A 26,680-nucleotide genomic window follows, 5' to 3' on the forward strand; every position below is an offset into this window, starting at 1 on the left:
AAGGAATGAAATAATCTGGGAGGGGAAGACCCTCAGGGTTTCTGGCCGGAACAGAAGCAATTACTATTTACATTCACTCTGAGTCATCTGGGCCCAAACAAGGACTACTTAGTGGGGTTTGGGCTGGGACCTATTGTTGTCAATCAGTGAATTGGGTTTAAGGCATGGTCTTTAAGAAAGAAATCTAGCCTGTAGACCCCAAAATATTTTGCTGGGTTTCAGTCATCAAAATTTACATTCCTTTGGGCAGAGCACTATGTCAGGTAAGGGCATGATACCCTATGTGGACAGGGCAAGGGAAAGAAAGGAAAGGGAAAGGAAGGCAAGAAGGAAGGAAGGAGGGAGGGAGGGAGCAAGCTGCATTGCCCAACTACAACTAACCAGTTAGTTCCCACTGGGGCAGCTTGGACTACTCACAGGTTGTTGTTTGTCCTTTGTTCTCAGAGACCCACGTCAAAAGGAAGGTGATGCCATGACTTGCAAGTGAATTGGATTTAAGTGAAGGAGGGTTGCGTAAAGTCACAAACCTCACTTTCTCCTCTGGAGTAATCTGGGTCCAATGGCAAGATATAGATCAGGATGACTGGAGATGGCCCTGCATGTGTATATCTATGTACACACACATATGTATACCATTATGCATTTTGTATCTATACACACATACATACATATATATAATAGTTTCAGATGCATTAATTCATTTCAGTATTGTAGGATTTAGAGCTGGTGGAAGAAAATCCTTTAACACATTTCGTTTGTTTTATAGATGAGGAAATTAAGGCCAGGAGGCCTTGTGAAGTAGGCGGAATGCAGTTTTTAATGCTCATATTCCCAAAGATGAAAGTGGCTCAGGGAAGTAGAAAAGCTAGCAATGTGATTGCCCATTTTCGACTCTCGGTCCAGATCTCTTTCTTCTTTACCAGGCTTTCTCTCCCAGGTTACTGACTAGATCATATCCTTTTCTGGATATTTTGGGGATATCGTTAAAAAAAATCACTGGTACTGTGTTGTATAAACTGATGCTCCTGAAACCTTTTGGGTCATATAGGGCTGTTTGGCCCTATTCTAAATTGTCTCAGACTGTTGTATTTTTTGAATTCTCATGTCTGCATTTCATAGTTTCTTGAAACTTTCACTTTTTTACTGGCAATAGGATTCTCTCTAGCCAACCTCTTCTAGTTTACATCGTCTAATTGGCTATGTAATGGAAAACTGTGTAGCCAAGGCTGTTAGAATTATGTATAAATGAAGAGTAAAGAAACTTGGGTTGGGGACCCAAGGAACCCTCTTAGAAATTTTATAGGGACTGCTTTCTGGCATAAACTTTGACGTCTATTTGGAGGTCTCTTTTTATTTCTTTTTCCTTAATATTTAGCTGTTCAGATGACTGAGTTCCCCAAGTATTTAAGGTGTTATTTTATGTTGTTCTCATCAGTATTCTATCTTTATCACTAAACTATGATAATTGTTAATTCGGTTCAGTCTTTTGGTAGAATGAAATCTAGCATCATAAAACAGCATGCCTTATCATTTCTCCAAATTATTCATGTTGTGGTTTAGTTATTGCTATAATTGGTATTCTCATAATTATAAGGTTTTTTGTTTTGCCTTCAATATTTCTCATTTGTTGTCCTTTCCATTGTCTGGCAGAGTTTCATATCAAAGCTGGCATGGTAAGAATGAACACTCAGAGTTCGTCAGAACAACTTATTACATGACAACTTGTTATCCATAATGAAAAACCAATATATTTTGCTTTCATTTTAATAGAAAAACAATGTGAACACTAGGTTTTGCTCTGTACTACTTAGAAGCTATGAGACCTTGGGCCTTAACTTCTCTGGGCTTTCATTTCCTCCTTCTAAAATGAGGAAGTCGGGCTAGATGACCTCTCACGTCTCTTCCAACTCTAAACCTATGATACTACCATCCCATGGCCAGGTGGGAAACTTATAAGTAATGGCTTTAGCAGAATCTTTTGTAGGTTATTGCTTAAATGGCATTTTTTCAGTACTTGTCATTTTAGAAGTGGTGATGCTTTACCTTGAACATGCATAAATCCAAAAACGTGGCCACTGATCATCTAGCACTAAGAAGAACCTGTAAGACCTAGAAAAAGACATAGTCAGAGCAAAGGGCTTTTTGAGTTACATGATTTGTGGTTTTGCTATATGTAGTGACTGTTCCTTTTAGATTTCCTGATCATAAGCATATAGGTTTGTGCCAATAACCAACTAAGAAGGCTGAATGTATTGTGTATTGCTTTTCTAATAGAGTCCCAGTTAGAGGACAGTTTGTGTAACAGCATGAGAGTAAGGATGGACCTTACCTTAACTATATATCTTTCTAGCAAGGAACACATATATATTTGAATGAATCATTTACATGATCATTATAGACAATATAATATAGTAGAAAAAAATACTAAATTTGGCATCAGAAGACCTGGTTACAAATCCCTGCTCTTTTGCTTACTATCTCTAGCTAACTCTTTTTAAAAATTGAATTTTTATTTTTTTTAATTAATAGAAATCTTTTTTCTCTCTCTCACATTGGGAAACAAAACAAATTCCCCGTAACAACCCCCCCCCAAAAGATGTTTATATTTTTGGCAGGAGAAAAAATATTATACTTTCTTCTATAGAATCAAATGATTTTTTTATCATCAATAAATGGTAAGCACAGTGGTATCTTGTATTTTTTACATCTTTTAGTCATTTGTTGAATCATAAAGATATTGTCTACTGTGAAATAACACTTAAGAAAGTCTGCCTGTTAATACCCTTGTTGGGGATGCCTGTAAAATTTTTGTCTAGATGGACAAGTAGGAATATAGATGGGTAGATGAATAGTTGTTGAGGTATTCTTGTCCCTCCACTTTTGGAGGGAGGGGCTATAAAGTTCAAGATTTTTTTCTTCAACTTTCGTGTCTTCTGCAACATCCTTATAGTTTTTATCACATCCAGCACAGATCTCTTTTTCATATACCTGGTCTCACCGAGCTACTTTCCTCATGTTTGTCCTCTTTGATGTCATTTATAACTCCCTTGTGAGCACATCTGGAACTGTGATTTAGAGCCCAAGTGTGATTTAGAGCCCTTGATGGTTTAAAAAAAAGTTGATCTTTTCCGTTTTCCACTGTCTATTGTCCTCTTTCCATTTTCATCTTTTAAATGCTTTTGGAATGACTTTTCTTAATTAGGGCCTTTACTGAACTTTAAGTTGGTTTTATCCTTCTGTCTGTTTTATGAGATGATATTTATCTTACAAATAAGTTGATATTCTAATTTGATTTTGCTTTTTGTTTACCTTTCTGCTTGGCATATCAAGCATTTGCTGACTAAGATTTTTTTAGGTTCTTTTGGTCTCTTTGTTATGGCAATTGACTTATATTGGTTGAATTTATGCATAAAATTATTATAATTAATATAATTGTCATTTTTACTATTTTAACCCATTTTGATCATTAATATATAGTAGTTTTAGTTGCATGCCAATCTTCATTTCATTATTTCTTTTTTCTAGCTTTATGCTGATTCGAATATTTGATCAAATAAATTGGTGTGCATTTGGAGATAGTTTGCACTTCAATAATAAATCTTTTCCTGTTGAAATATAATCAGTTTTATTTTTGTGACATTATTTGGTGCTTGACATGTCCATATATTTACTTATATAAATATGTGAGACTTCTCAGAATTCAGTAAGTTGTAGGCTTTCTCGTTCCTTCTTCTTTGACAAGTATTTTCTGAAATATCAACCCTCACCCATTCTTAGCTTTCTATTAAAATCACAAAATCTATACTGATTTAATTTGGAGAGTCTTATCAGTTTTTTTTGTAGAATTTCTCTACTTCTTCATTTTCTGCAAGTGTTGTTGAAGCAGAGTCTACAGGTATTTTCATGGTGATCTTTTTGCAAAACAGTTATTTTGAGTACAATAATATGAATTGACCAAATGTACCATGAAATGATGTTTCTTGATATCTTTGTGTGTATAATGAAGCCAACTCCATTAACTCATTCATTTGCCTCCCCAAGGGATAGTTGTTAATCATCCTTCCATGTAACTACACTTAATCTTTCTTCTGGCTTCATATATAGTGACAGTGACAAGGTTGGTATGATTTGATTCCTTTAGTAGTACTCCATTAGTTGATCACTGGACAAAACTCTTACCTTTAGAGTACTAGCAACTAAAGGGAGCTAAGGACTGTATGATTCTTAGCACCTTCTTTTCTACCACTTTTCTACCATTATGTCATTGTCCCTGTAGAACTGAAAGGAGGCTGCACAGGACAGAAGACCTTTTTACATTTTTCATTGTTTCATGGGTTGCCAGGGCTAGAGATTATATAACTAAGTGGCCAATCTACTAGTGTAAACCCTTCCAACACGTGGCTAGGGTGAAACTTGGAAAGCCAATTCAGTCTGTTGTTGGGATTGTCCACAAGGCTTTTCTCGCATGATTGAACCTTCCAGAGTTTGCTCCAATGAGGCATTACAGTAGGACCTTATGGAGGTATTGAGATAAATAATATATAGCCCTTTCCTTATTGAGTTTAAATTCTAATAGAGAGGATAAGACTCATTCTGAATACTTAGAATACAAAATAGATATTATGAGAGCATAAGAAAGGTACAACCAAAATGCTATGTGAAATCAGGTAGGGGAGAGCATTCCTATTTGACTGGGAAGATCAAGAAAGGCTTCACTTGGGAGGTAGCATTTAAACTAAATGTTAAAAGTTGGGTGTGATTTCAACAGGTAAAGGTGAGTGGGACTTGAGTTAGCAGGGAATATGGAGCCCATTGAAAGATTTTGAGCAGAACATTAACATGATCAGATCTGTGCACAAAGATAATGAGTCTGATGTTAGAATGAAGAGACTGGTGATAGAAAGACCTAATAGGAGGCAATTTTAGGAGTTCAGGTGGATGGTGATGAGGGCCTATGCTAAATTGGTGGCAATGAGACTAGGATGAGGCAGACATCTTCGAGGAAAATTGTGAAGGAAACAAATTGGATGTGGGAAGTGAGGGTCCATTTCCTTACTCTTGGACTATTGCAGTAGCCTGCTGATTGGTCTCCCTGCCACAAGTCTCTCTCCACTCTAGTCTATCCTTCATTCAGCTGTCAAATTAATCTTCTTAAAGTGCATATCTGATCATGTCACACTCCCATTCAATAAACTCCAGTCACTCCCTATCACCTCCAGGATCAAAAATAAAATCCTCTGTTTTGAATCTAACATCCTTCACTACAGGACCCCCTCCTGCCTCTCCAGTATTCTTGCATCTTACTTACCCCTTTGTACTCTATGATCCAGTGACACCAGGCTCCTTATTGTTCCTTAAATAAGACAGTGCATCTCCTGACTCCAGGAATTTTGACCAGCTTCTGTGTCTAGAATTCTCCTTCTCTTCATCTCTGCCTCCCAACTCCCCTTGCTTTCTTCAAGTCCCAGCTTTTCCCATTTCCCTTTAATGCTAGTCCCTTATTTCTATTGATTAGCTCTGATTTATCCTGTGTATATCCTGCTCATACATAGTTCTTTTCATGTTGTCTCCCCCACTAGTCTATGAGCAAGGATTGTCTTATCCCCAGTACTTCACACAGTGCCTAGCACATAGTAGATGCTGAATAAATGCTTATTGACTGACTAGTCAGAGATAACCCTGAAGTTTGGGGAATGATGGTACATCTGGCAGAAATAGAAGTCAAAAGGAGAAGATGGTTACTTTAGGGAGGGGATAAGATAAACTCAGCATGTCCAAAACAAAATTAAGACTCCAGGGAGTTGTCTTAAAGCAGAAAACATTTGCAAGTATGAGAGAGAGAAGTGGATCTTGGAATCATCTTCAGAGGTGATCAATTACCTATGAAGTGGTGAAGTGACTGCATTTGCCAACATTGTGGTTATATAGAGAAAGAGTAGGAAAGAGCCAAGGATAGAACCTTGGAAAGCAATCATTTGGGTTTAGGGAAAAGAGGTCAGAGAAAAGAGGCAAAAACTAGGAGAGAGCAATGTCAGCAAAGCCCAGGGAAGAGAAGGTGGCCAGTAGTTGCAAGTGGTCATGTGGGAGGTGAGAGCCTTTTGCATTGGCTCCATTCCTAAGTGTCCTGCTCCAATTATGTTACTCTCCTCAGAAAGAAGGAATACAAACTGTTGATCTCAGCCTTCAAAGCCTTCCATAGTTTGACTCCAAATGACCTTTCCAACTTTGCTCTATGTTTCAATCAAACTGAGCTACTCTTGTTCCCCTATTCTCATTTTGCCATGTCCCTTTGTTTGTACCAGCCTCCATGCCTGAATAGACCTCTCCTTTGCCATTCTCACTATTCAGTCACCTTCTCTTGTATACTCTCTTTCATCCTTCAAGACTCAATACAGGTGGCATTGGAAAGACATAGATAAAGGGCAGAATAAGCTCTCACATTTATCAATTAGACTTCTTTTTCATTTCCAGGGAAATACGTGCAAAGTATTTAATGTACCAATAGCATAGCTAACCATTTTTAATGGGAAAATGGCTTCCAGTTGCAAGTAAAGATGAAGGAAACCCAGCCTAACTTGTGAAGTTGTAACCAAGCCTCCCATGCCAGAGAAGCAAATACTGATGAATACCAGTAGCTTTTTAATCTGCATATGACAAAACAACTGATTGTGGCTCTCCTCCAGGTATGCCAAATTGAGGAACAAAGCAGCAATCCTGTGAGCTGAATAGAGGGGCCACTCCCAAGATTTTCTTCCTGGCTATGTTTCCATTTATGGAATATTTGTAAATTAGAAATGACTGCACAGTTCTTCAGCAGGCTTAAGAAAGGAAAATAATGACATTAGGTCTTTGAAGAAAAAAAATTATTATAAATAACTTTACTAGAAGTTAGGTATTTGTTACATGGTGATGCTCTCAAATGGTTGCTAGGAAAGAAGTCTTGTGATAACTAGATCTCTGTTTTCTGCTAAGTTTGAATGTAGCTTTTGGTAAGCTTTGGAGTGATATATTCCTGTGGTGTGAAAATAGGGATCAAATCATGGTTCTGTTGATTGGGACTGATATTATCTTGGTTTCCTTCTCCTCCCTTCTTCTCTTGGGTTCCAAATATTATAACAATGATCACTGTGTATTTCTAAATACACACAATTGAATCTTTAATTTAAAAATGGACCACTTACTGGGTCATGGTTCAAAAGTCACTTACAGTGTTACTTTAGCCCATGTTCACAGTTATGCTCTTAAGGATCTTTTGTGCATAATCTGTTACTGTGGATATAAATGGAGGGACAGTTCTGCTTGCTAAGCATGGAGCTATAGCTTTGCTCTCTTTTGGGCTGATATAGAGTCAATATAATCTGAGGGATGCATTTTACTGTACTCTCTCCTGTGCAACCTGCCTGTAACTTTCTCTTAACCTGTGAGATTTAGAGACAAGACTACGACAGAGTGTTGGGCTTTTTCCTTGAAAATGTCAATAAATGCAAAATGTGGACTCCTTTGGAAACATGTTCTCATGACAGAGTAGCTAGTCTGATAGGACATTTATGGGGCTAGCTTGTGTACATACAGGTGTATTAGAAGAGGAGTTAGATGCCACCAGGTAACCAAGTCTTACAAGAGAATGTGGGGCCCTACAGCAGGCTGGATAGGATGGTCCCACTTCTGTTCATAAGCAATTTCATGTGAAAACATTTAAGATGTTTCACTTTCAAAATGAAAATGGAATTTTGAAATAATAAAACCTGGTGAATATACCAAATTAAGTCAAAATGGGTTCATAATTTAGATATATACTATATACTGATACTATAAGCAGTCTGGGAGAGCAAGGAACAGTTTACCTGTCAGATATATAGAGAAGGGAAGAATTTAAGACCAAATAAGAGATAGCGTTTTGAAATGCAAAATAGATAATTTTGATTACATTAAATTGAAAAGGTTTTGTACAAACAAAGCCAATGCAACCAAGATTAGGAGAGAAGCAGAAAATTGGGAAAGAATTTTTACAACCACTGTCTCTGATAAAGGCCTCATTTCTAAAATATACAGAGACCTGGGTCAAATTCATAAGAATACAAGTCATTCCCCAACTGATAAATGGTCAAAGGATATGAACAAGTAGTTTTCAGAGGAAGAAATTGAAGATATCTATAGTCATATGAAAAAATACTCTAAATCACTATTGATTAGAGAAATGCAAATCAAAACAACTCAACTCTTAGATACCACATCTTACCTATCAGATAGGTTAACATGACAAAACAGAAAAATCATAAATGCTGGAGAGTATGTGGGAAAATTGGAACACTAATACATTGTTGGTGGAGTTGTGAACTGATCAACCCTTTCTGGAACTATGGCCAAAGGGCTATAAAAATGTACATACCCTTTGACCCAGCAATACCACTTCTAGGGCTGTATCCCAAAGAAATCATACAAATGGGAAAAAGATGAGTGTGTTCAAAAATATTTATAGCAGCTCTTTTTGTGGTGGCAAAGAATTGGAAATCAAGGGGCTGCCATCAATTGGGGAATAGCTAAACAAGTTGTGGCATATGAATGTAATGGAATACTATTGTGCTATAAGAAATGAGGATGATACAGATTTCATAATAACCTGGAAAGACTTATATGATCTGATGCAGAGTGAAGGGAGCAGAACCTAGAGAACATTATACACGATTACAGATACACGGTATCTCTGATAATTAACTTTGATAGACTTGACTCTTCTCAGCAATGCAAGCTTCTAAGACAACTCCAAAAGACTCATGATAGAAAGAGCTGTTCACATGCAGAGAAACAATTATAGAGTCTGAATGCAGATTGAAGCAAACTATTTGCTCTCCTTTTGTTTGTTTTTGTTTCTGTTTTGTTTCTTCTTTCTCATAGTTCATTCCACTGGTTATTGGTCTTTACAACTTGACTATTGTAAAAATATGTTTGGTGTGAAGGTATATGTAGAACCTATATTGGATTGCATGTGCCATCTTGGATGGGGAGTGGGGAGGAGAGGGAGGGAGAAAAAATTTGAAACTCAAAAACTTGAGGAACTGAATGTTGTAAACTAAAACTAAAAATAAATTAATTAATAAAAAAGAAAAAATTAATAAAACCTAGTAAGACGTATCATGAGCCTGTATTTTAAACCTTTTCTTTCTTTTTCAGGTGAAAGAAAGAATCCTGGTTCATAGTGGGTTTGTTCCTCTATTGGGTGAACTGGGAACGAAGCTGGACAACTTGTGCTCATGGCTCTCCTGGAGAAACACAGAGTGAAGCGGCAGCGCCTTGACCGCCTATTTGAAGGTCAGACCCAGCAACAGCTTCTGAGCTGCAACAGGGGGAAGTCACTGGTGTGGGCATCTCTACATCGTGTGCGTTTTCTCACTGGTCATGGTATCTTAAGGAAGACAATTCCTTCATAGTTTGGTAATTGGGAAAATAGACTATCAGTTGGTTTTGCCTGTGCTTTGAGTAGGAAAGGACCCCAAAGATCATCCATCTGCAGTATGTACTGTCACCATGCTATAATTTATTTTTCCTCTGGATGACTCCTCAAAGTGACATTAGGCACGAGCTGCCTGGGTGGTTGTCTGCTTGTCTCTGACCTTGCACACATTTGCAATGGGGAGTGTGTCTGAAGCTACCTTCTTGATCTGGGTGGAGTATTGGAGCGGAAAAAGTACAGGGATCCCTGTCATGAATTGAACTCAATCCTAGCAAAAGTTCTATGTGATGTATCTCTCTTACTATCTGAATAAAATTCTGGTTAGAATATTAATTTGAGGATTTGAAAGACTTTCAGTGAATTGGGATGCTGGTCTCCCTTAGAGGGATGTTCAGTAACTTTAAGGGGCTCTTAACTTATTTTTATAAGTCTCTTTCTCGATACTATTTTTTTCTTTTATATGTGAGAAGTACATATTTATATATTGTGTTAAATTTTTGCTATATACAGAGATAAAGCAGGTAGATTCTTAAATTTTTCCTTTTACATTCAGAGTTGTTCACTTGCTGTAACAGGTGATTCTAGTGCTTCTGTATAAGCAAAAAATCTTTTGTTATTAATCATTTTCATTTTGGGAAGACACACCATCAGGGCTAGGCTTAGGCAATATGCAGTGACTGTTGAGTGTGCATAAGGAATAATATTGGAACACCTTTCTTTGTTTCCCTCCAGACTTGTGATTTCATTGGTTAGGGAGCTCCCAGTGCCCGGTGAGGAACAATACAAATTGACTTTTTACAACTTGTAGTTTTAGAAAGGTTAAATGATTTTTCCAGTGGCACAGAGCTACTGTATGTCATAGGCTAACTCTAATTCTGACATTATCTCAGATACTGAGATGCCGTCCCTCAGGATCCTCCTTAAGGTAAGAAGAACATATGTTCAAAGGTAACTCCATTGCTGTATAACGCTCTAGGGAGGGCCTCTGGGGATGTGTCCTATCAAATTGAATGTAGTCACACCTAGAAGGAACCAAAGGGAACTGTTTTCCTGACTAATTATTACCCAAATTGGCATGACTGCTGAGCAAGGGAGTTCATATATACTGTCTCCTATCATTTTGTATTTGTAGCCATAAAGCAGATTTGTGGTCTGGGTAAAAGTGTATTTCTCGTGGGGTTTAAAAAACTTGATTTTCTCTTTGGCCCAGCCACTTAGTTTGTTGTCAGTATTAATTTTGGCTGTAAAGTATTCAGTATACATGTTCACATGTAGCTAGTATTGATTTAGATGAATAAGAAAAAAAACTTGTAGGTTTTTTGAAGTATGTCTTCTTATTTGAATCACTCTACTTACAGAGTTTTGCTTATACCATGATCTCAGAATTGTTTAAATTATAAAATCATCGGAGGTACAGTATTTTAGTGATCCCTCAGAGAACAAGAAAAGAAGTGGCAATTATTCTCTCTAGGTAATACCTAAGTGGCTCTCATGGACTCATTTACTGTGTCCCACAGCCTACAGGTCTGAGAGTATGAGTAAGGTCGAATTCAGTTCTATTCAACAAATATGTTTTGAGTTCCTACTTTGTGCAGTCTTAAGCTCTCTTGCAATATCTGTTTATATTTTAACATGGCACTGGTTGCCTATAGAATTTCATGCAAAGTGGAAAGCTTGAGATGTTACATTCCCTTCAGGGAAAATAAAAGCATAGAGAAATAGAGGCAGTTCTGTTGGAGAACTGGAGTTTCCAGTAGTGTGTACAGTGGGCTTCTGGTGTTCCAATCAAGAAGGCAGGATATGAGGATTTAAGTTGTATCCTCAGGGATTTACTGATTTGTACTGGACTGGATAAATGAACTCTTTCTTCTCCCACTGTCTTTTATAGAATGCTAAGACACAGTATTACATGTAACACACATGTAGTATACTGTCTCTATATGATCATGTGTGTATGTATGTACATGTGTGTATACATAGATATTATATAGGTACAACTATACATACATAGACATATATACTATCAAGTAGCTAGGTGGCTCAGTGGATAGAGCCCTGGGCCTAGAGTCAAAGAGACCTGGGTTCAGATCTAGCCTTAGATACTTCCTAGCTATATAACCCTGGCCAAGTCACTTAAGCACTGCCTGCCTCAGTTTCCTCATCTGTAAAATGGGGATCCTAAGAGCACCTACCCACAGGGTTGTGAGGATCATATGTGATGATATTTCTAAAGTGCTCTGCAAGCCTAAAAGCTCTCTATAAATGTCAGATGCATGATATATACATATGTGTGTGTGTCAACTATGTATATAATTTTCTGAGCATAGTTTACATTTGTAAGTTAATTCCTTTGTTATGGTGCACCCTTCATTTCAAGGTGCTTCCTTTTATATGTATCATTTCTCAGGTTTACACACAGTCACAGTTTCCTGGTTAGGTGATCTCCTCTGAGGTATGAGGAATCATGGAAGGCCAAATGGATTTTGTAAGCAGCCGTCCTGAGTCTGTGGCTGTCCTCTGTGAAGGGTCCTGACTAATGCTCAGACCTTGCCCGTTCCTAGCCTTGAGAGTATCTACCTTCAGGGACTTTCTTTTGCCTTTTAGACTACAGAAGAAGTCCCTAGCCTGGAATTTGAGGTTCTCCACAGCCTGGCTCTAGTCTGCCTTCTCAGCTGGCCTTCTCCTTCGCATACTTGTTGGTTCCATCCAGACTGGCCCACGTGATGTTCCCCAGTATCCTCCCGCCCCCTCTTACGTGTACCTTTTTCTCCTAGCCCATCACCCATGCTTGGAATGTGTTCTTCTCTGATCAGTCTATGGAAATCCTTTCTCTTCCTTTGAGGCCCAGATCACGTGCCACCTCTTCCACAAAACCTTCCTTGATCTCTTCCTCCTCTCATTTTCCTAGAGAACTTTGCCTCAATCTCTCCTGTGCCTCAGTATAGTCTACTATGTATTATACTTATTATGTATGTAGAGGTCATCCTTCTTAGATGAAGTCGGGGACTATACTGTCTTTTCATTTTGTATCCCTAGCAATAAGTGTAAGGCCCTGCATCCATAGCAGGCAGCTAACTGGGTGTACACTCACTAGCTGTATGACCTTGAGAAAGTCACTTAACCTTTGCCTGGTTCAGTTTCCTTCTCTGTAAAATGAGGATAATAATAGCACCTACCCTCCAGGGTTATTGTGAGGATTGAATGAGATGATATTTGTGAAGTGCTTAGCATAGCTCCTGGCACATAGTAGGTGCTATACTGTTAGCCATTATTATTAGCTATTAGACACTGAACCTCTATTAAATTAAGTTGAAATGTGGGAATTGTACTTCTTAATATCTGCACTACTGCCGATGATGTCAGATGGAATTGAGCTAAGAGAAATTAGGTGGATCTTTGATAGCATCTGCATTTTCCTGTGGATACTCTTTTGTGATTCCTCAGTGTATTAGTAGACCTTCAGTTGTGTGTCTTCAAATGAGCTGGTAGAGTTCTGGGAGATGTTGGCTGCTCTGTGAGCTATGAGGCCTGCCTTGGAAGCATGCTTGGGTGCCATGAGTCATGAGAAAGGTACTTTACTACAATGAGTGCTAGCTTTTCCCTGCTGATGCAGTTGTAATTTGTGATGCATTAGATACTCAACTCAACCACACACATTTGTCAAAAGATACGTACTTTCACAATAAAACTGCCCAGTTTGACGTAGGAGTTTCCCAAGTTGATATTGCCTATGGCCGCTCTTCCATTTCCTGCATGCGACCAGAGTAGAGGGATGCTCTCTTTGGCTGTGCCCCTGGGAGAATGTCAGGCAGTGCTTGCTCTGGCAGTAGACTTGGTGAAATGGAATGATACGGGTATTCTTAGAGAAGCATGGATTAGGACGGGTGTGGCCTAAGTGTGTAAGTAAGAAGGTATGCAAATTCATGAAAACAGAATGTGACACAGTGTGCCTGGTAACAAAATGCAATGCATTCACTCGTAGATTCATAGATTGCTAAAGGTTGAAAGGGAGCCCACTTAGGGATTGTTTAGTCCGTTTGATGGGATGAAGAAATTGAAGCCAAGTAAAATGAGTTGCTCAAGGCCATACAGCAGATTAATAATGGGCTGAGCTGGGACTTGAACACAGGTTTCCTGACTGCCAGTCCTAAGGGCTTTCGATGACACCTTAGGACAGTGACAAAGTCTTGGTTATTTCCAATTGTCTGCTCTCCCCACAACTTACTAGAGTTGTAGGAGCATGATTATGATTAAATAAGAGTTTAAGCCATACTTAGACCCCTTTATAATTAATTTTCATAGCCTCAATTTTTGTAGTATTTTCTTTTATAGTCTTTTAAAAATGTAAATGTAACCATAAAGACACACAGACACACACACACACATATATATATACATACCTATATACTTATACATATGTACACAATATACTGTACACATGTTATATATAGCAATATAGTATATGTGTATGTGTATGAGTGCATGTGTGGGTGTGTGCGTGTGTGTGTATATGTGTGTGTATGTAGAGAGAGAGAGAGAGAGAGACAGAGACAGAGAGACAAGAAAGAGAGAGAGGACACTCTTTTTGTAGCAGCAAAGAACTGGAAACAAAGTAGATGCCACTGTTTGAGGAATGGCCTAACTAGTCAAGGTCAATAAATGTAATTGAATATTACATTGCTGTAAGAAACTGTCAATATTATTAATACATAGAAGCATAGGAAGATATCTGAACTGATGTAAAATAAAGTAAGTAAAACAAGAAAATAAATTACACAGGAACGACAAAAACAACATAAATAGAGTAACAAAAGAATTTTGAAACAGCGCAGTGAAGTTATGATGACCAAGGTGAGCCCCAAAGAAAAGATGTGAGAAGACATCTCCTGCTTTTTTTTCAGAGGTGGGGAGCTGTTGCTGTGGATTAGAATATTACGTATTATATCAGATTTTTTGATTGGTTTGGTTGGTTAATTTTGCTAAACTGTTTTCCCCCTCTTTTTTATTCTTTGCTATAAGGTATGGATCTCTAGGTCAAGGAAGGAGAGAAGAAGCTTACATTGGGAAATGTATAGGATGTAAAAACAAAACATTTTTAAATTTATATTTTTTGAAAATTATTATTTTGGAAAATATTTAAAAATTTATATTCTTTGAAATTATTTTGAAAATGTAGTTGCTTTATTGTGTTGCTGGTATTCTATTTCTGTTTTGTTATCAATTTAATAAAAGTCATATCTCACTTAAAACATTCCCCCAGGAGATTGTGTTTTGTTAGCTGTAAAGTTTTATATAACTGTCAGCTAATCAGTTTTCATTTTACTTGAAAATCAGTCCTTTCCATTTTATCAGTGTATTGCAGTGGGAAAAGCCTTTGAGAGTCTTGGGTTTGAGACACAGTGCTGCTATACTGTGTTGGTTCCAATCTGCTTTATGTAATTTCTCTGGGCCTAAATTTCTTTATTTGTAAAGTGGTGGGATTTAACTAGATTATCTCTAAGGATCAGTCTAGGCTAATGTACACTATGATTCTATATTGCTAAAGAATTAATTGGACATTTGTAGACTGAAAATGCTAAATTAACTGTACTCTGCTCAATTACATTTCATTCTTATAGTCTAAAATATTTATCCTGAGGATGAAGAAAATGACAACAATTTCCAGGTGATCAGGAAATTGGATTTAGTCATAGCCTAATAGTCCATCAGCAGGGTAAGGTATCAGTTCTACCTTCACTTTTGTTCCCCTTCTGTCCGTCCCCTGCCCCTATCATTTGCCAAGAATCTAGATATAGGTGTATGTCATTTTGCTCTTTTAAAAGCAACTAATATGACATCAATGTTATTCACTCAGCCATATCCCACATTTTTATTGTTCTCCTTCCTTACATTATCTTCCATTTACTTGTCTATGTCCATTTATATTTGCCCTTTAGAATATAAGCTTCTTAAGGGTAGAGTGTGCTTTCTGTTTTGACTTTATATCCACCTCAGCTAGCTAGGTATCTTGCCCATGATAGGTACTTATTAAATGCCTGTGGAATTGAACTGAAGGATGTTATGATCAATCCCCTTCATATATATGTAGTGTGCTACACACCAAAGGAATTTATTGATCTCAGTATCCTTCAGTTCAATTCAACCATTATTCAGTGAAAATCTCTACAAAGGTAGTAATATTCCTGATCTTGCTGTCATCCACAAGGCTGTATTTCCATATTTGTGAACTCTTAAGTTCCTGTATCTGATCATTTAGTCTGTTGTCATTCTCTCTGTGCCTTGAGACCCCAGACCTGTCCTTTATCCTTACCACGGTCTCCAGTACCTTGACTCCTTAGTTGTTGGGCTCTTTTTTTTTTTTTTTTTGCTCTCTCTTTTTTTTAAACTTTGAATCATTTATTTATTTTTAACATTCTTTTTTTTTTTTTTAATTTTGAGTTCCTTCGATCTGTACTCAGAGTTTATCAGTTTTCTCTCTGGAGGTGGATAGCATTTTGACTTTCAGTTTTATTAATATCTCCTTTGATTTTCGGGATTCCCTTTTTGGTGTTTAATTGGGAATTTATTATTTATTCTTTTTCTAGTTTCTTTTAGTTTCATGCCTAGTTCATTGATATGCTCTTTCTCTCTTTTATTGATGTACATATTTAGAGATATAAATTTTTCCGTAAGTACTGCTTTGGCTTCATTCCACAAATTTTAGTATGTTGTCTCATTGTTGTCATTACCTTTAATGAAACAATTGATTGTGTCTATCATTTGTTCTTTGACTCACTCATTCTTTTTTTTTTTTTTATGAGGCAGTCGGGGTTAAGTGACTTTCCCAGGCTCACGTAGCTAGTAAGTGTCTGAGGCCAAATTTGAACTCAGGTCCTCCCTACTCCGGGGCCAGTGCTCTATCCACTTGCCACCTAGTTGTTCCTGACCCACTCATTCTTCAGGATTAGATTATTTAGTTTCTAATTAATTTTAATCTTTGCTTCTATGGATCTTCATTGATTGCATTTTTAAAATTGCATTATGGTCTGAAAAAGGTAAGGGTGATAGTTCTGCTTCTCTGCATTTGTTTGTGAGGTTTTATGCCCTAAATACATGCAGTTTTTATGAAAGTGCTATGTACAGCTATTCCCATTTGGTTTTTTCCAGAGTCTATTATACATAACTTTTCTAAAATTCTATTCACCTCCTTAACTTATTTCTTATTTATTTTAGGTTAGATTTACCCAGTTCTGAGAGAGGAACATTGAGATCCCTCACTAGTATATTTTTATTATTTATTTCCTCCTGTCAATCGTTTAACTTTTCCTTTAAGAATTTGGATGCTATGCCATTTGGTGCATATATGTTTAACATTGCTATCACTTCATTGCCCATGGTAGGTACCTTTTAGCAAAATGCAGTTTCCTGGCTTATCTCTTTTAGATCTATTTTTGCTTTGGCTTTGTCTGAGATTATGATTGCTACCCCTACCTTTCTATTCCATCCCCTTCTTTTAACTCTGTGTATCTTTCTGTTTAAAGTATGTTTCTTATAAGCAAAATAGTTGGATTTTGGTTTCTGATCCATTCTGCTTTTGTTTTATGGGTGAATTCATGTTATTCACATGCAGAGTTATGATTATTAACTATTTCCCTCCGTCTTATTTTCTTCTATTTATCCTTCTCTCTCTTTCTTTTTACCCTGTCCCTCTTCAAATGTCTTTTGTTTCTGACCACTGTCTCCCTTAATCTACCTTCTCTTTTATCACACACACACACACACACACACACACACACACACACACACAAACACACACACACACACACCCTTTCTTTTATCCCTTTCCTTTTTTTCTCTGTTGGGTAAGATAGATTTCTTTGCTCAAGTGTGTATATATATTTTTTCCTTCTTTAAACTAATTCCGATGAGATTGAGATTTAAGCATTGTCCCTTCTATTTTCCCTTCCATTGTTAAAAGCTTTTCCTTGTATGTGAGATAATTTCCCCCATTCTTCCTCTCCCTTCTGTCATTTCCCAGTGCGTTCCTCTTTGTCACCCTCATTTTTTTAGATCATTCCAACATAATTTACTTGCATACCTATGCCCTTTGTCTATGTAGACTCCTTCTTACTGCCCTCATAATGAAAAAGTTCTTAGGATTCACATGTATCATTTTCTCATAGAGGAATGTAAACAGCTTAATCTTATTGAGTACCTTATAATTTCTCTTTTATGTTTACCTTTTTATGCCTTTCTCAAGCCTTGTATTTGAAAGTCATGGTTTCTGGTCATCTCTGGTCTTTTCATTAGGAATGCTTTGAAAGTCCTCTATTTCATTAAATTTTTATTTTTTCCCTTGAAGGGATTATACTCAGCTTTATTGGATAAGTTATTCTTTGTTGTGATCCTAGCTCCTTTGTCTTCTGGAGTATCATATTCCAAGCTCTCCACTTCTTTAATGTGGAAGCAGCTAAATCTTGCATGATCCTGACTGTGGCTCCCTGGTATTTTGAATATTTTTCTGTCTGCTTGTAGTATTTTTTGTTTGATGTAAGAGCTCTGGAATTTGTCCATAATATTCTTTAGAGTCTTCAGTTTGTGATCTCTTTCAGGAGGTGATTGGTAGATGCTTTCAATTTCTATTTTATCCTCTGGTTCTAAGATATCAGGGAAGTTTTACTTCATGATTTCTTGAAATGTGATTTCTAAGCTTTTTTATCATGGCTTTTAGGTAGACTAATATTTCTTAAATTATTTCTCCTCAATCTATTTTCCAGGTCAGTTGTTTTTCTGATGTGAAATTTCACATTTTCTTCTATTTTTTTCATTCTTTTGACTTTGTTTTATTGTTTCTTGATGACTTATGGAGTCATTAGCTTGACCAATTCTAATTTTTAAGGAATTATTTTCTTTAGTGATCTTTTGTACCTCTTTTTCCATTTACCCAATTCTGGTTTTATGGTGTCATTCAGTATTTCTTTGTGTCTTTTTGTAAACCAAACTGTTGATTCCATGCTAGGTACTAGGCATACAAATAATAAGAAGGAAACAATTCCTACTTGTAAGGAATTTACATTCTAATGTAGGACAAAAGTACATATATAAATACATGTATCATAAATATAAAGTGATCAATCATATGTCAATAAATAAGACAATCTAAATAAAATGGGTGAGTATTTAATAATAGTAATATCATTTGTATAGTGCCTTAAGGTTTGGAAAAAACTTAAATTTATATTATTTTTATATAACTATAATTGTCCAGATTAATAGAATAAGAAATATAGGACTTAAATAACCCAGTCTTAAAAAAGAGAAATTGAACAAGCTATGAATCCCAAAGAAAAAAACTCTCGGACCAGATGAATTAACAAGAGAATTCCATTTAAAGAACAACTAATTCCAACTTTATGTAAACTATTTGATAAAATAGAAAAATAAGGGGTCCTACCAAATTTCTTCTATGACACAAATATCATTTAGATAAACAAGCTAGGGAGACTCAAAACAGAGGAAATTATAGGCTGATAACTCTAAGGAATATTAGTAGAAAAAATATTAATAAAATATTAGTGAGGAGACTACAGCAACATATTACACATATTACATACTGACTAGTTTGGATTTATACCAGAAATACAGTTCAATATTAAGAAAATTATAAGCTTAATTGACCATATCAATAATAAGGATAACATATTATATGATTATATCAATAGATGCAGAAAAAACATTTCACGAAATACAGCACTCATTGCCGATAAGAAAAACACTAGGAAACATAGAAGTAAATGGATATTTCCTTAGGATGATAAGTAGTATCTGTTTAAAACAAGAAGCATTATCTGTAAAATGGGTATAAACTTTTGAATAAGATGAGGGGTAAAGAAAGGTTGTCCATCATCACCATTATTACTCAATATAGTGCTAGAAATGCTAGCTATAGCAATTAGACAAAAAAGAAAAGAAATGGAAAAAATAAACATAGGCAAAGAAGATACAAAATTGTTGCTATTTGCAGAGAATGTGATGGTTTACTTAGAGAACCCTAGAGACAACTAAAGGACTAATTAAAATAATGAACAACTTCAGCAGAGTTTCAGAATATAAAATAAACCCACATAAATCATAAGCATTTCTTTATAGTATCAACAAAATCTAGCAGGAAGAGATAAAAAGACAAATTCTACTTAAAATAACTATACACATATATGTGTACATGTATATACAAACATACATATGTAATGAATAAATATGTGTATAGATAATAAAATATCAAATACTTGGGAGTCTACCTGCCAAGAGACACAGAAAGGAACTATATGAACACAATTACAAAACACTTTTTACACAAAGACAGAGCTAAGTAATTGCAGAAATATTAATTGCTGATTGATAGGATGAACTGGTGGATAGAACACTGGGCCTGGAGTCAGGAAGACCTCAGTTCAAATCCGGCTTCAGACACTTACTAGCTATGTGACCCTGGGCAAGTCACTTAACCTCTGTTTGCCTTAATCCTCTGAAGAAGGAAATGGCAAACTACCCCAGTATCTTTGCCAAGAAAACCTCATGGACCATATTGGTGTGCTATGGTCCATGGGGTCATGAAGAGTTGGACATGGCTGAACAACAATAACAAGGCTGAACTAATATAATAAAGATGACAATACTACCTAAATTAATTGACTTTTTCAATGCCATACCAATAAAACTACCAAAAATTACTTTATAGAGCTAGAAGAAATAGTGACACAATTCATGCAGAGTAACAAAAGGTCAAGACTCATAAAGGGAATAATTTTTTAAAAAGTGGGGGAAAGAAGGGTGACCTAGGAGTACCAGGTCTCAAACTGTACTCCAAAGCAATAATCATCAAAACAGTTTTTTATTGGTTAATCTGATCAGTGGATCAGATTGAGTACATAATGTACAGAAGCAAACAAGCACAGTAAACTAGTTTTTGATAAATCCAAAGATCTCAGCTATTGGGGCAAGAACTCATTATTTAACATAAACTGTTGGGAAAACTGGAGAGCAGTCAAGAAACTAAGTCTAAGCTAACGTCTCATATTGTATGTCAAGACAAATTTTAAATGTATATGTGTCTTAGACATAATTTTAACATAATAAAGTAGAAGAGCAAAGAAGAAATTACCTGTCAGATCCATTAATATGAGAAATTTTTATGACCAAACCTGGGTCGAAGAAGGTAAAATGAACAATTTGATTACATCAAATTTAAAGTTTTTGCACAAACAAGACAAATACAGACAAAATTAGGAGAAAAGAGAATAAGTAGGGAAAAAAATCTTTGAAGCAAGTTTCTCTGATGAAGATCTCATTTCTAAACTATGTAGGGAACTGATTCAAATTTATAAAAATAAGAGCCATTCCTCAATTGACAAAGTCAAAGTATATGAACAGACAATTTAGAGGAAGAAATCCAAGCTATTGATAACTACATGGAAAAAATGCTCTAAATCACTAATAATTAGAGAAATGCAAACTAAAACAACTTGTAGGTTCTACCTCATACTCATAAGATTGGCAAAGTTTACAAAAAAGGAAAATGACAAATGCTGGAAGTTCCATAGAAAATGCACTTGCTGTTGGTTGAGCTGTCAATTGGTCCAGTTATCTTGGAAAGCAATTTGGAACTAAAAGCTATTAAGCTATGCATAGCCTTTGACTCATTGATGAATTATATCCCAAAGAGATCAAAGAGAGTAAAAGGACCCATATATACAAAAACATTTATAGCAACTCTTTTTGTGGTGGTAAAGTTTTGGAAACTTAGAGGTTTGCCTATTAATTGGGGAATGGCCAAACAAATTATGGTATATGAATGGATAGAATACTATAGTACTCATAAGAAATGGTGACAGGCATAGCTTCAGAGAAATATAGAAAGACTTGAATGAAGTGATGCAAAGCAAGGGAACCAAGAAAACAATTTATGCCATAATAACAATATTATTGCAAAGACAATCAACTTTGAAAGTTGACCAAATCTGATCCCAGCAGACTTGTGATGAAACTGGCTATCCACCTCCTAATAGAGAAGTGATAAATTCAGAACATAGATTAAAACTTTTTTGAGGGGCAGAGCCAATGCAGGAATTTGTTTTGCTTGACCAAATCTGTCTTTGTAACAGTGGCTTCTCAATTGAGGGTAGAAGAAAGGTAGGAGGGAAAGAAGGTATATCTTCATCTGAAAAAAATTAATAAAATAAAGTGAATAAGTGCGAATATATGCAAAGTAGTTCAACACAAGGTCATTTGGGAGGGAGGGCACTAGCAGTTGGGTGATGAGAAAAGGCTTCATGCAGAAATGCTGCCTTTATGAGTGAGAAGGGAGGAAGGGAGGCCTTTCAAGCAAGTGGGACTGCCAGTACCAAGGCACAGACACAGGAGATGGTGTACCCTGTGTGAGAAATAGAGGAAAGACCAGTTCAGCTGGATCACAGAGTCTGGAAGGTAGATTGTGAAGAGCTTTAAAACTAAGGAGGAGCCTTTATTTTATCCTAAAAACAATGGGGAACCACCGGAGTTAGTTGAGTAGGGATCAGATCTGCACTTAGAAAATCACTTTGGCATCCTATGTGGTATGGCATGGAATGGTGAGAGGCTTGAGGCAAGAGGGCCAATTAGAAATCTATTATAATGACAGAAAAGGAAAGTGATAAATTTTGTAGAAGATATGGGAAAATTGGGACACTAATGCATTGCTGGTGGATTCGTGAACTGATCCAATCATTCTGGAGATTAATTTGGAACTATGCCCAAAAGGCAATCAAACTGTGCATGCTCTTTGATCCAGCATACCACTGTACTGGTCTATATCCCAAAGAAGTCATAAAAAGGGAAAAAGATCCACATGTACAAAAAATATTTCCAGCAGCTCTTTCTGTGGTGGCAAAGAATTGGAAATTGCCCATCAGTTAGGAAATGGCCAAACAAGTTGTAGTATATGAATGTAATGGAATACTATTGTGCTATAAGAAACAATGAGCAGGCAGATTTCAGAAAAACCTGGAAAGACTTACATGAACTGATGCTGAGTGAAGTAAGCTGTACCAGGAGAACATTATACATAGCAATAGCAACATTGTGTGATGATTGACTAGGATAGACTTAGCTCTTGTCAGAAATACAATGATTCAAGACAATTCCAGAAGACTCATGGTGGAATATGCTATCCACATCCAGTGAAAGAACTATGGAGTCTGAATACAGATCAAAGCATACAATTTTCACTTTTTTGTGGTTTTTCTTTTTTGTTCTGTTTCTTCTTTTACAAAGTGACTATGTGGAAATATGTTTGACGTGTTTGTCCATGTATAACCTATATCGGATTGCTTACCATCTTGGGGAGGGGGGAGAAGAAGAAGAGAGAGAAAAATTTGGAATTCAGAATCTTATAAAAATGAATGTTGAAAACTATTTTTACAGGTAGTTGGAAAAATAAAATACTATTTACAAAAAAGTCTATTATAATCTAAATGCTAGATGATGCAAGTCTGGTCTAAGGTGGTAACTGTGGGTGGAGAGAAGGGGGTAGGATGGGAGAGATGCTATGGAGGTAGAATTGGCAGTATTTAGTAACTGATTGGATGAGTGTGGTGAGGGAGAGTGTGGAGCTGAGGATAATGTTGAAATTATGAGTCTGGGGGACTGGAAGGATGGGGGAGATAGATAAGAGGTAAAGGAGTCTGAAAGAGGAGAAGTTTTAGGCAGAAAGATAACTAAGTCCAAGTGAGAGGTAAGTCCATGGCCTATACTAGAGCTGTGGCATGAGACCAAAAAGAGGAATATAGATGCAGGATAATGTGAGGATAGAATTAGCAAAACTTGGCAACTTATTGGAGACAGAAGAGATAAGGGGAAGGTGGGGGGGCATGGTAATAAACATTTATTATTAAACACCTATTATGTGTCAGGCACTGAGCTAAGCACTTAACAAATATAATTTCTTTTGATCCTTTTGAGGGACAGTGAAGAGCTGAGGATGTCCCCAGCTTGTGGATCTGAGTGACTAGAAGGATGGTGGTGCCCTCAATAGAAAATAGGGAACTTAGAAAGAGTGGTGGGATTTGGGGAAAAGATATTTTCCATTTTGGATAGCTTTTTTGGAATGTTGGTACGGTGGGAAAGGGATTGGCGAGGGCTTAGGTTTATTTAGCTTTACTTGATTGTCAACACTTTCTGCACTGTGGCCATGTCCTAGTCATCTTTGCATCTCCTACATCAGGGAATATTGGGCCTTGTGCATGATAATTGCTTGGTCATTGTTGAGTGAATGAAGGAGTTCATCAATCTTTGTGAAGACATTGGTTCTTTCAATGTTGTGGCAGCAGAGGGCGCCAGAAGATCCTCCACATTTTTACTTGCTGCATAGCAAAGGTTCTCTCGCCCTCTCCCCCGACTAATGCCATACAGACCCAAGAATGCCATTGGGTGAACTTCAGTGCCTTCCCCTAAGTAAATAAATAAATAAATAAAGATTCTATACTGGAAAAATTCCCATTTCCCCCAGCAGTCCAGGCAAATTAAATTGGATTTCCAGCAGTAAAAGATACAAAAAGCACTCCCTGCAGGGTAGCCATCAAATTTTTCAGCTGTAACTAATGAAGATATTTGAGGCAGCCTGAATTTTCTGCAAATGACCCAATTTTAAGTTCTGGCTGCATGAGGAGAATTTGCTTGGTAAATCAAATATAATAAGGAACTACGGGTTTGGGTTTTTTTTTGGGGGGGGGATGCTTCCGTTTAAGAAGAGGAGGCATCTTTGAAAACTATGGGTTATCAGGAGAACATTGTACACAGTAATAGCCACATTGTGAAATGACTGACTTTGATAGACTTAGCTCTTCTCAGCAATGCAAGGATCTAAGACAACTCCCAAAGACCCATGATGGAAAATGCTATCCACATCCAGGGAAAGAACTTTGGAGTCTGAATGCAGATGGAAGCAGACTATTTGCTCTCCTTTTCCTTTGTTGTGTTTTGTTTCTTCTTTCTCTTGGTTCCTCTCATTATTTTCATTATATATTAATTATATATATTCATATATTCATTCATTATATATTAATTCTTCTTTACATTATGACTAATGTGAAAATGTGTTTAATATGAATACATCAGTTTGCAAGCCATTTGAGGGAGGGGAGAGGAGAGGGAAGGGGAGAAAATTTAAAACTTAAAATTTTATGGAAACGAGTGCTGAAAACTAAAAATAAATTAATTATATATTTTAAAAAGAAAACTATGGGTTATCCTTTCACTGAATTCTTCCCCTGGTTTTTTATTTCTCCTTCAGTCTCAATATTTCATCAGATAAGATTTAGGAACACATGGGAAATATACAGTGTACCTGTAACATGCAGGAATGCTTTCAGTGAGAGTCTGGGAGAATAGAAAAGGATTTCTCTTCTGTGGTAATTATTTGTCATCATTCCTACCACTAATGATCCCCAGTCCCTGTGAATTGTGATGTAATGCCTCCTGAACAGTGTGCAGAATATGCCCTTTGGTATTGTGGTGGATTTTCCTGAATAGGAGAGTTCTTTCTCATTGTGAGTCAGATTGCTGCTTTTGTGAATTGATTTTTCTCTTTAATTTGAATCCTCTTTAAGTGCTACCAAAACAATTTTGAATCCATTACAATGGTACAAACTTATTCCAGTTGCTTTGCAACTAGCTTCAAAGAAAATTGGCTTACAACTATTTTAATCTAATCCTACTTCACAGCATCTACATAATGAAAAGTGTTGTTTAGCAAGAAGATATCCAAAAATCTTGAATACTCTGATGCTTAAAAAAAACTTTTAAATGTAACACTTAAAATCTAAAGCTCTTTCTTTATTAGAAAATGTAACTGAAAAGATGAATACGTTCATCTGAAAATGCATTTTTTCCACCTACATCCATATACATCTGAGTTGTATGCTCCTGATGCACACTTGTGACTCATGAGTCTAATAAGCACAATGGTTTCTAAATAGGTTGGGAACCTGCTTGCGTTTGATTGGATTTTCTAGGCTGTGAAGACATTCACGGTCTAGTTCTGTTGCCTAAACATTGTAATATGCATCACAAAAAAATTGACTGACTCCCCACAAGAAAAGACCTAGGCCACTTCATAATTTCAATAGAATCTTTTTCTAAGAGACTAATATAACTGTCGGATTCATGGGAGTGAGAATGAGGTAACATAAGTCAAGTGCTTTGTAAACCATAAAGTTCTATAAAAATGGTAGTTATTAGTAGTATTATTATTGTCATTATTATCCAAGATGTATGTCATATGGTATTTCAGAGCCTTGCTCTGTGACTTCTCTGTGACTGTGATTTGCAGTCTGAAAATCATCATATTAGGAAATTTGACCAGTGTCTTGTACTGTTTAAGAAAAAGTGTGCGAAATTGATAGGTAAGATTCTGAATGCAGCAGGATTCGAAAATTATAGTTTAGCATTCATCATCATGTTAGTTCTGTGGTGCAAAACATGCCATTGGCTCTTTCAGTAGATGACCTAAAGATTCTCTGTAGGCCAATTTAAGGGCGTATAACATCTGCCCTCAAGCGTGGAAGGCAGCAGAGAGAACATGCTCCATGTGGTCCTGACATGCCAAGATGCCATCTGGCCCTTAGAAAAGCATCACATTCATCTAGTAATGGCCAAGAGAGAAGAATAGTGCAAAGCAACTGAAGTGGGAAAGAGAGAGTTTGTATGTTATATTAACTGCAGTCTCTGTCACTCTAAGAACACTTTTACCAACAGAGTGTTGCAATCAACACCCTTGTCTTCACTGGGCTATCAGCAATAAACTCAGCCGTTAGAATGGAGAGAGGCCGTGAGTCATGGCTGCACCTGTGCACAGCTTACAGCTTTGCTTACTTTCACAGTTCTGTTACATGTTGCATGTGGACTCTGGAGTGCCTTGAACTATGTGTGACTCTGGATGGACACAAAAACCTGATGTGACCTAACTCTCCATCCTGAGGACACAAGAGGAGACCAAATCAAACACCGGCAGCACCTCAGCTTGTCTCTCTCTTGCTCTCACTCCGTTAGTTTTCACTACTGGGTAGAGACTAGTTTGAGCCAGAATGCACCAGGCCTCTTTCACTGGGGCATTCATATGGTCAAATGTCATTTAATTCAGCTGTTTCTTGTATGTCTGGTTCATCCCAGGGGAGTCTTCATATGTAACGAGAGGCCGTGTACGCTGTCTTTTACCTT

The 26,680-nt window shown here is 36.7% G+C and overlaps 1 protein-coding gene across 1 annotated transcript in view; it reads left to right on the top strand.

Moving 5' to 3' along the window:
- Positions 1–26,680, top strand: part of CTBP1 (C-terminal binding protein 1) — a 452,412-nt gene that overhangs the window by 147,081 nt on the left and 278,651 nt on the right. Inside the window, exon 3 of the mRNA XM_036762346.1 lies at positions 9,172–9,309. Within this exon, the coding sequence (XP_036618241.1) occupies positions 9,252–9,309 (58 nt within the window). The 5' untranslated portion in view covers positions 9,172–9,251. The remainder of the gene's footprint in view (positions 1–9,171; positions 9,310–26,680) is intronic.

Source organism: Trichosurus vulpecula, chromosome 6, assembly GCF_011100635.1.
Source record: "Trichosurus vulpecula isolate mTriVul1 chromosome 6, mTriVul1.pri, whole genome shotgun sequence".
Classification (NCBI taxonomy): domain Eukaryota; kingdom Metazoa; phylum Chordata; class Mammalia; order Diprotodontia; family Phalangeridae; genus Trichosurus; species Trichosurus vulpecula.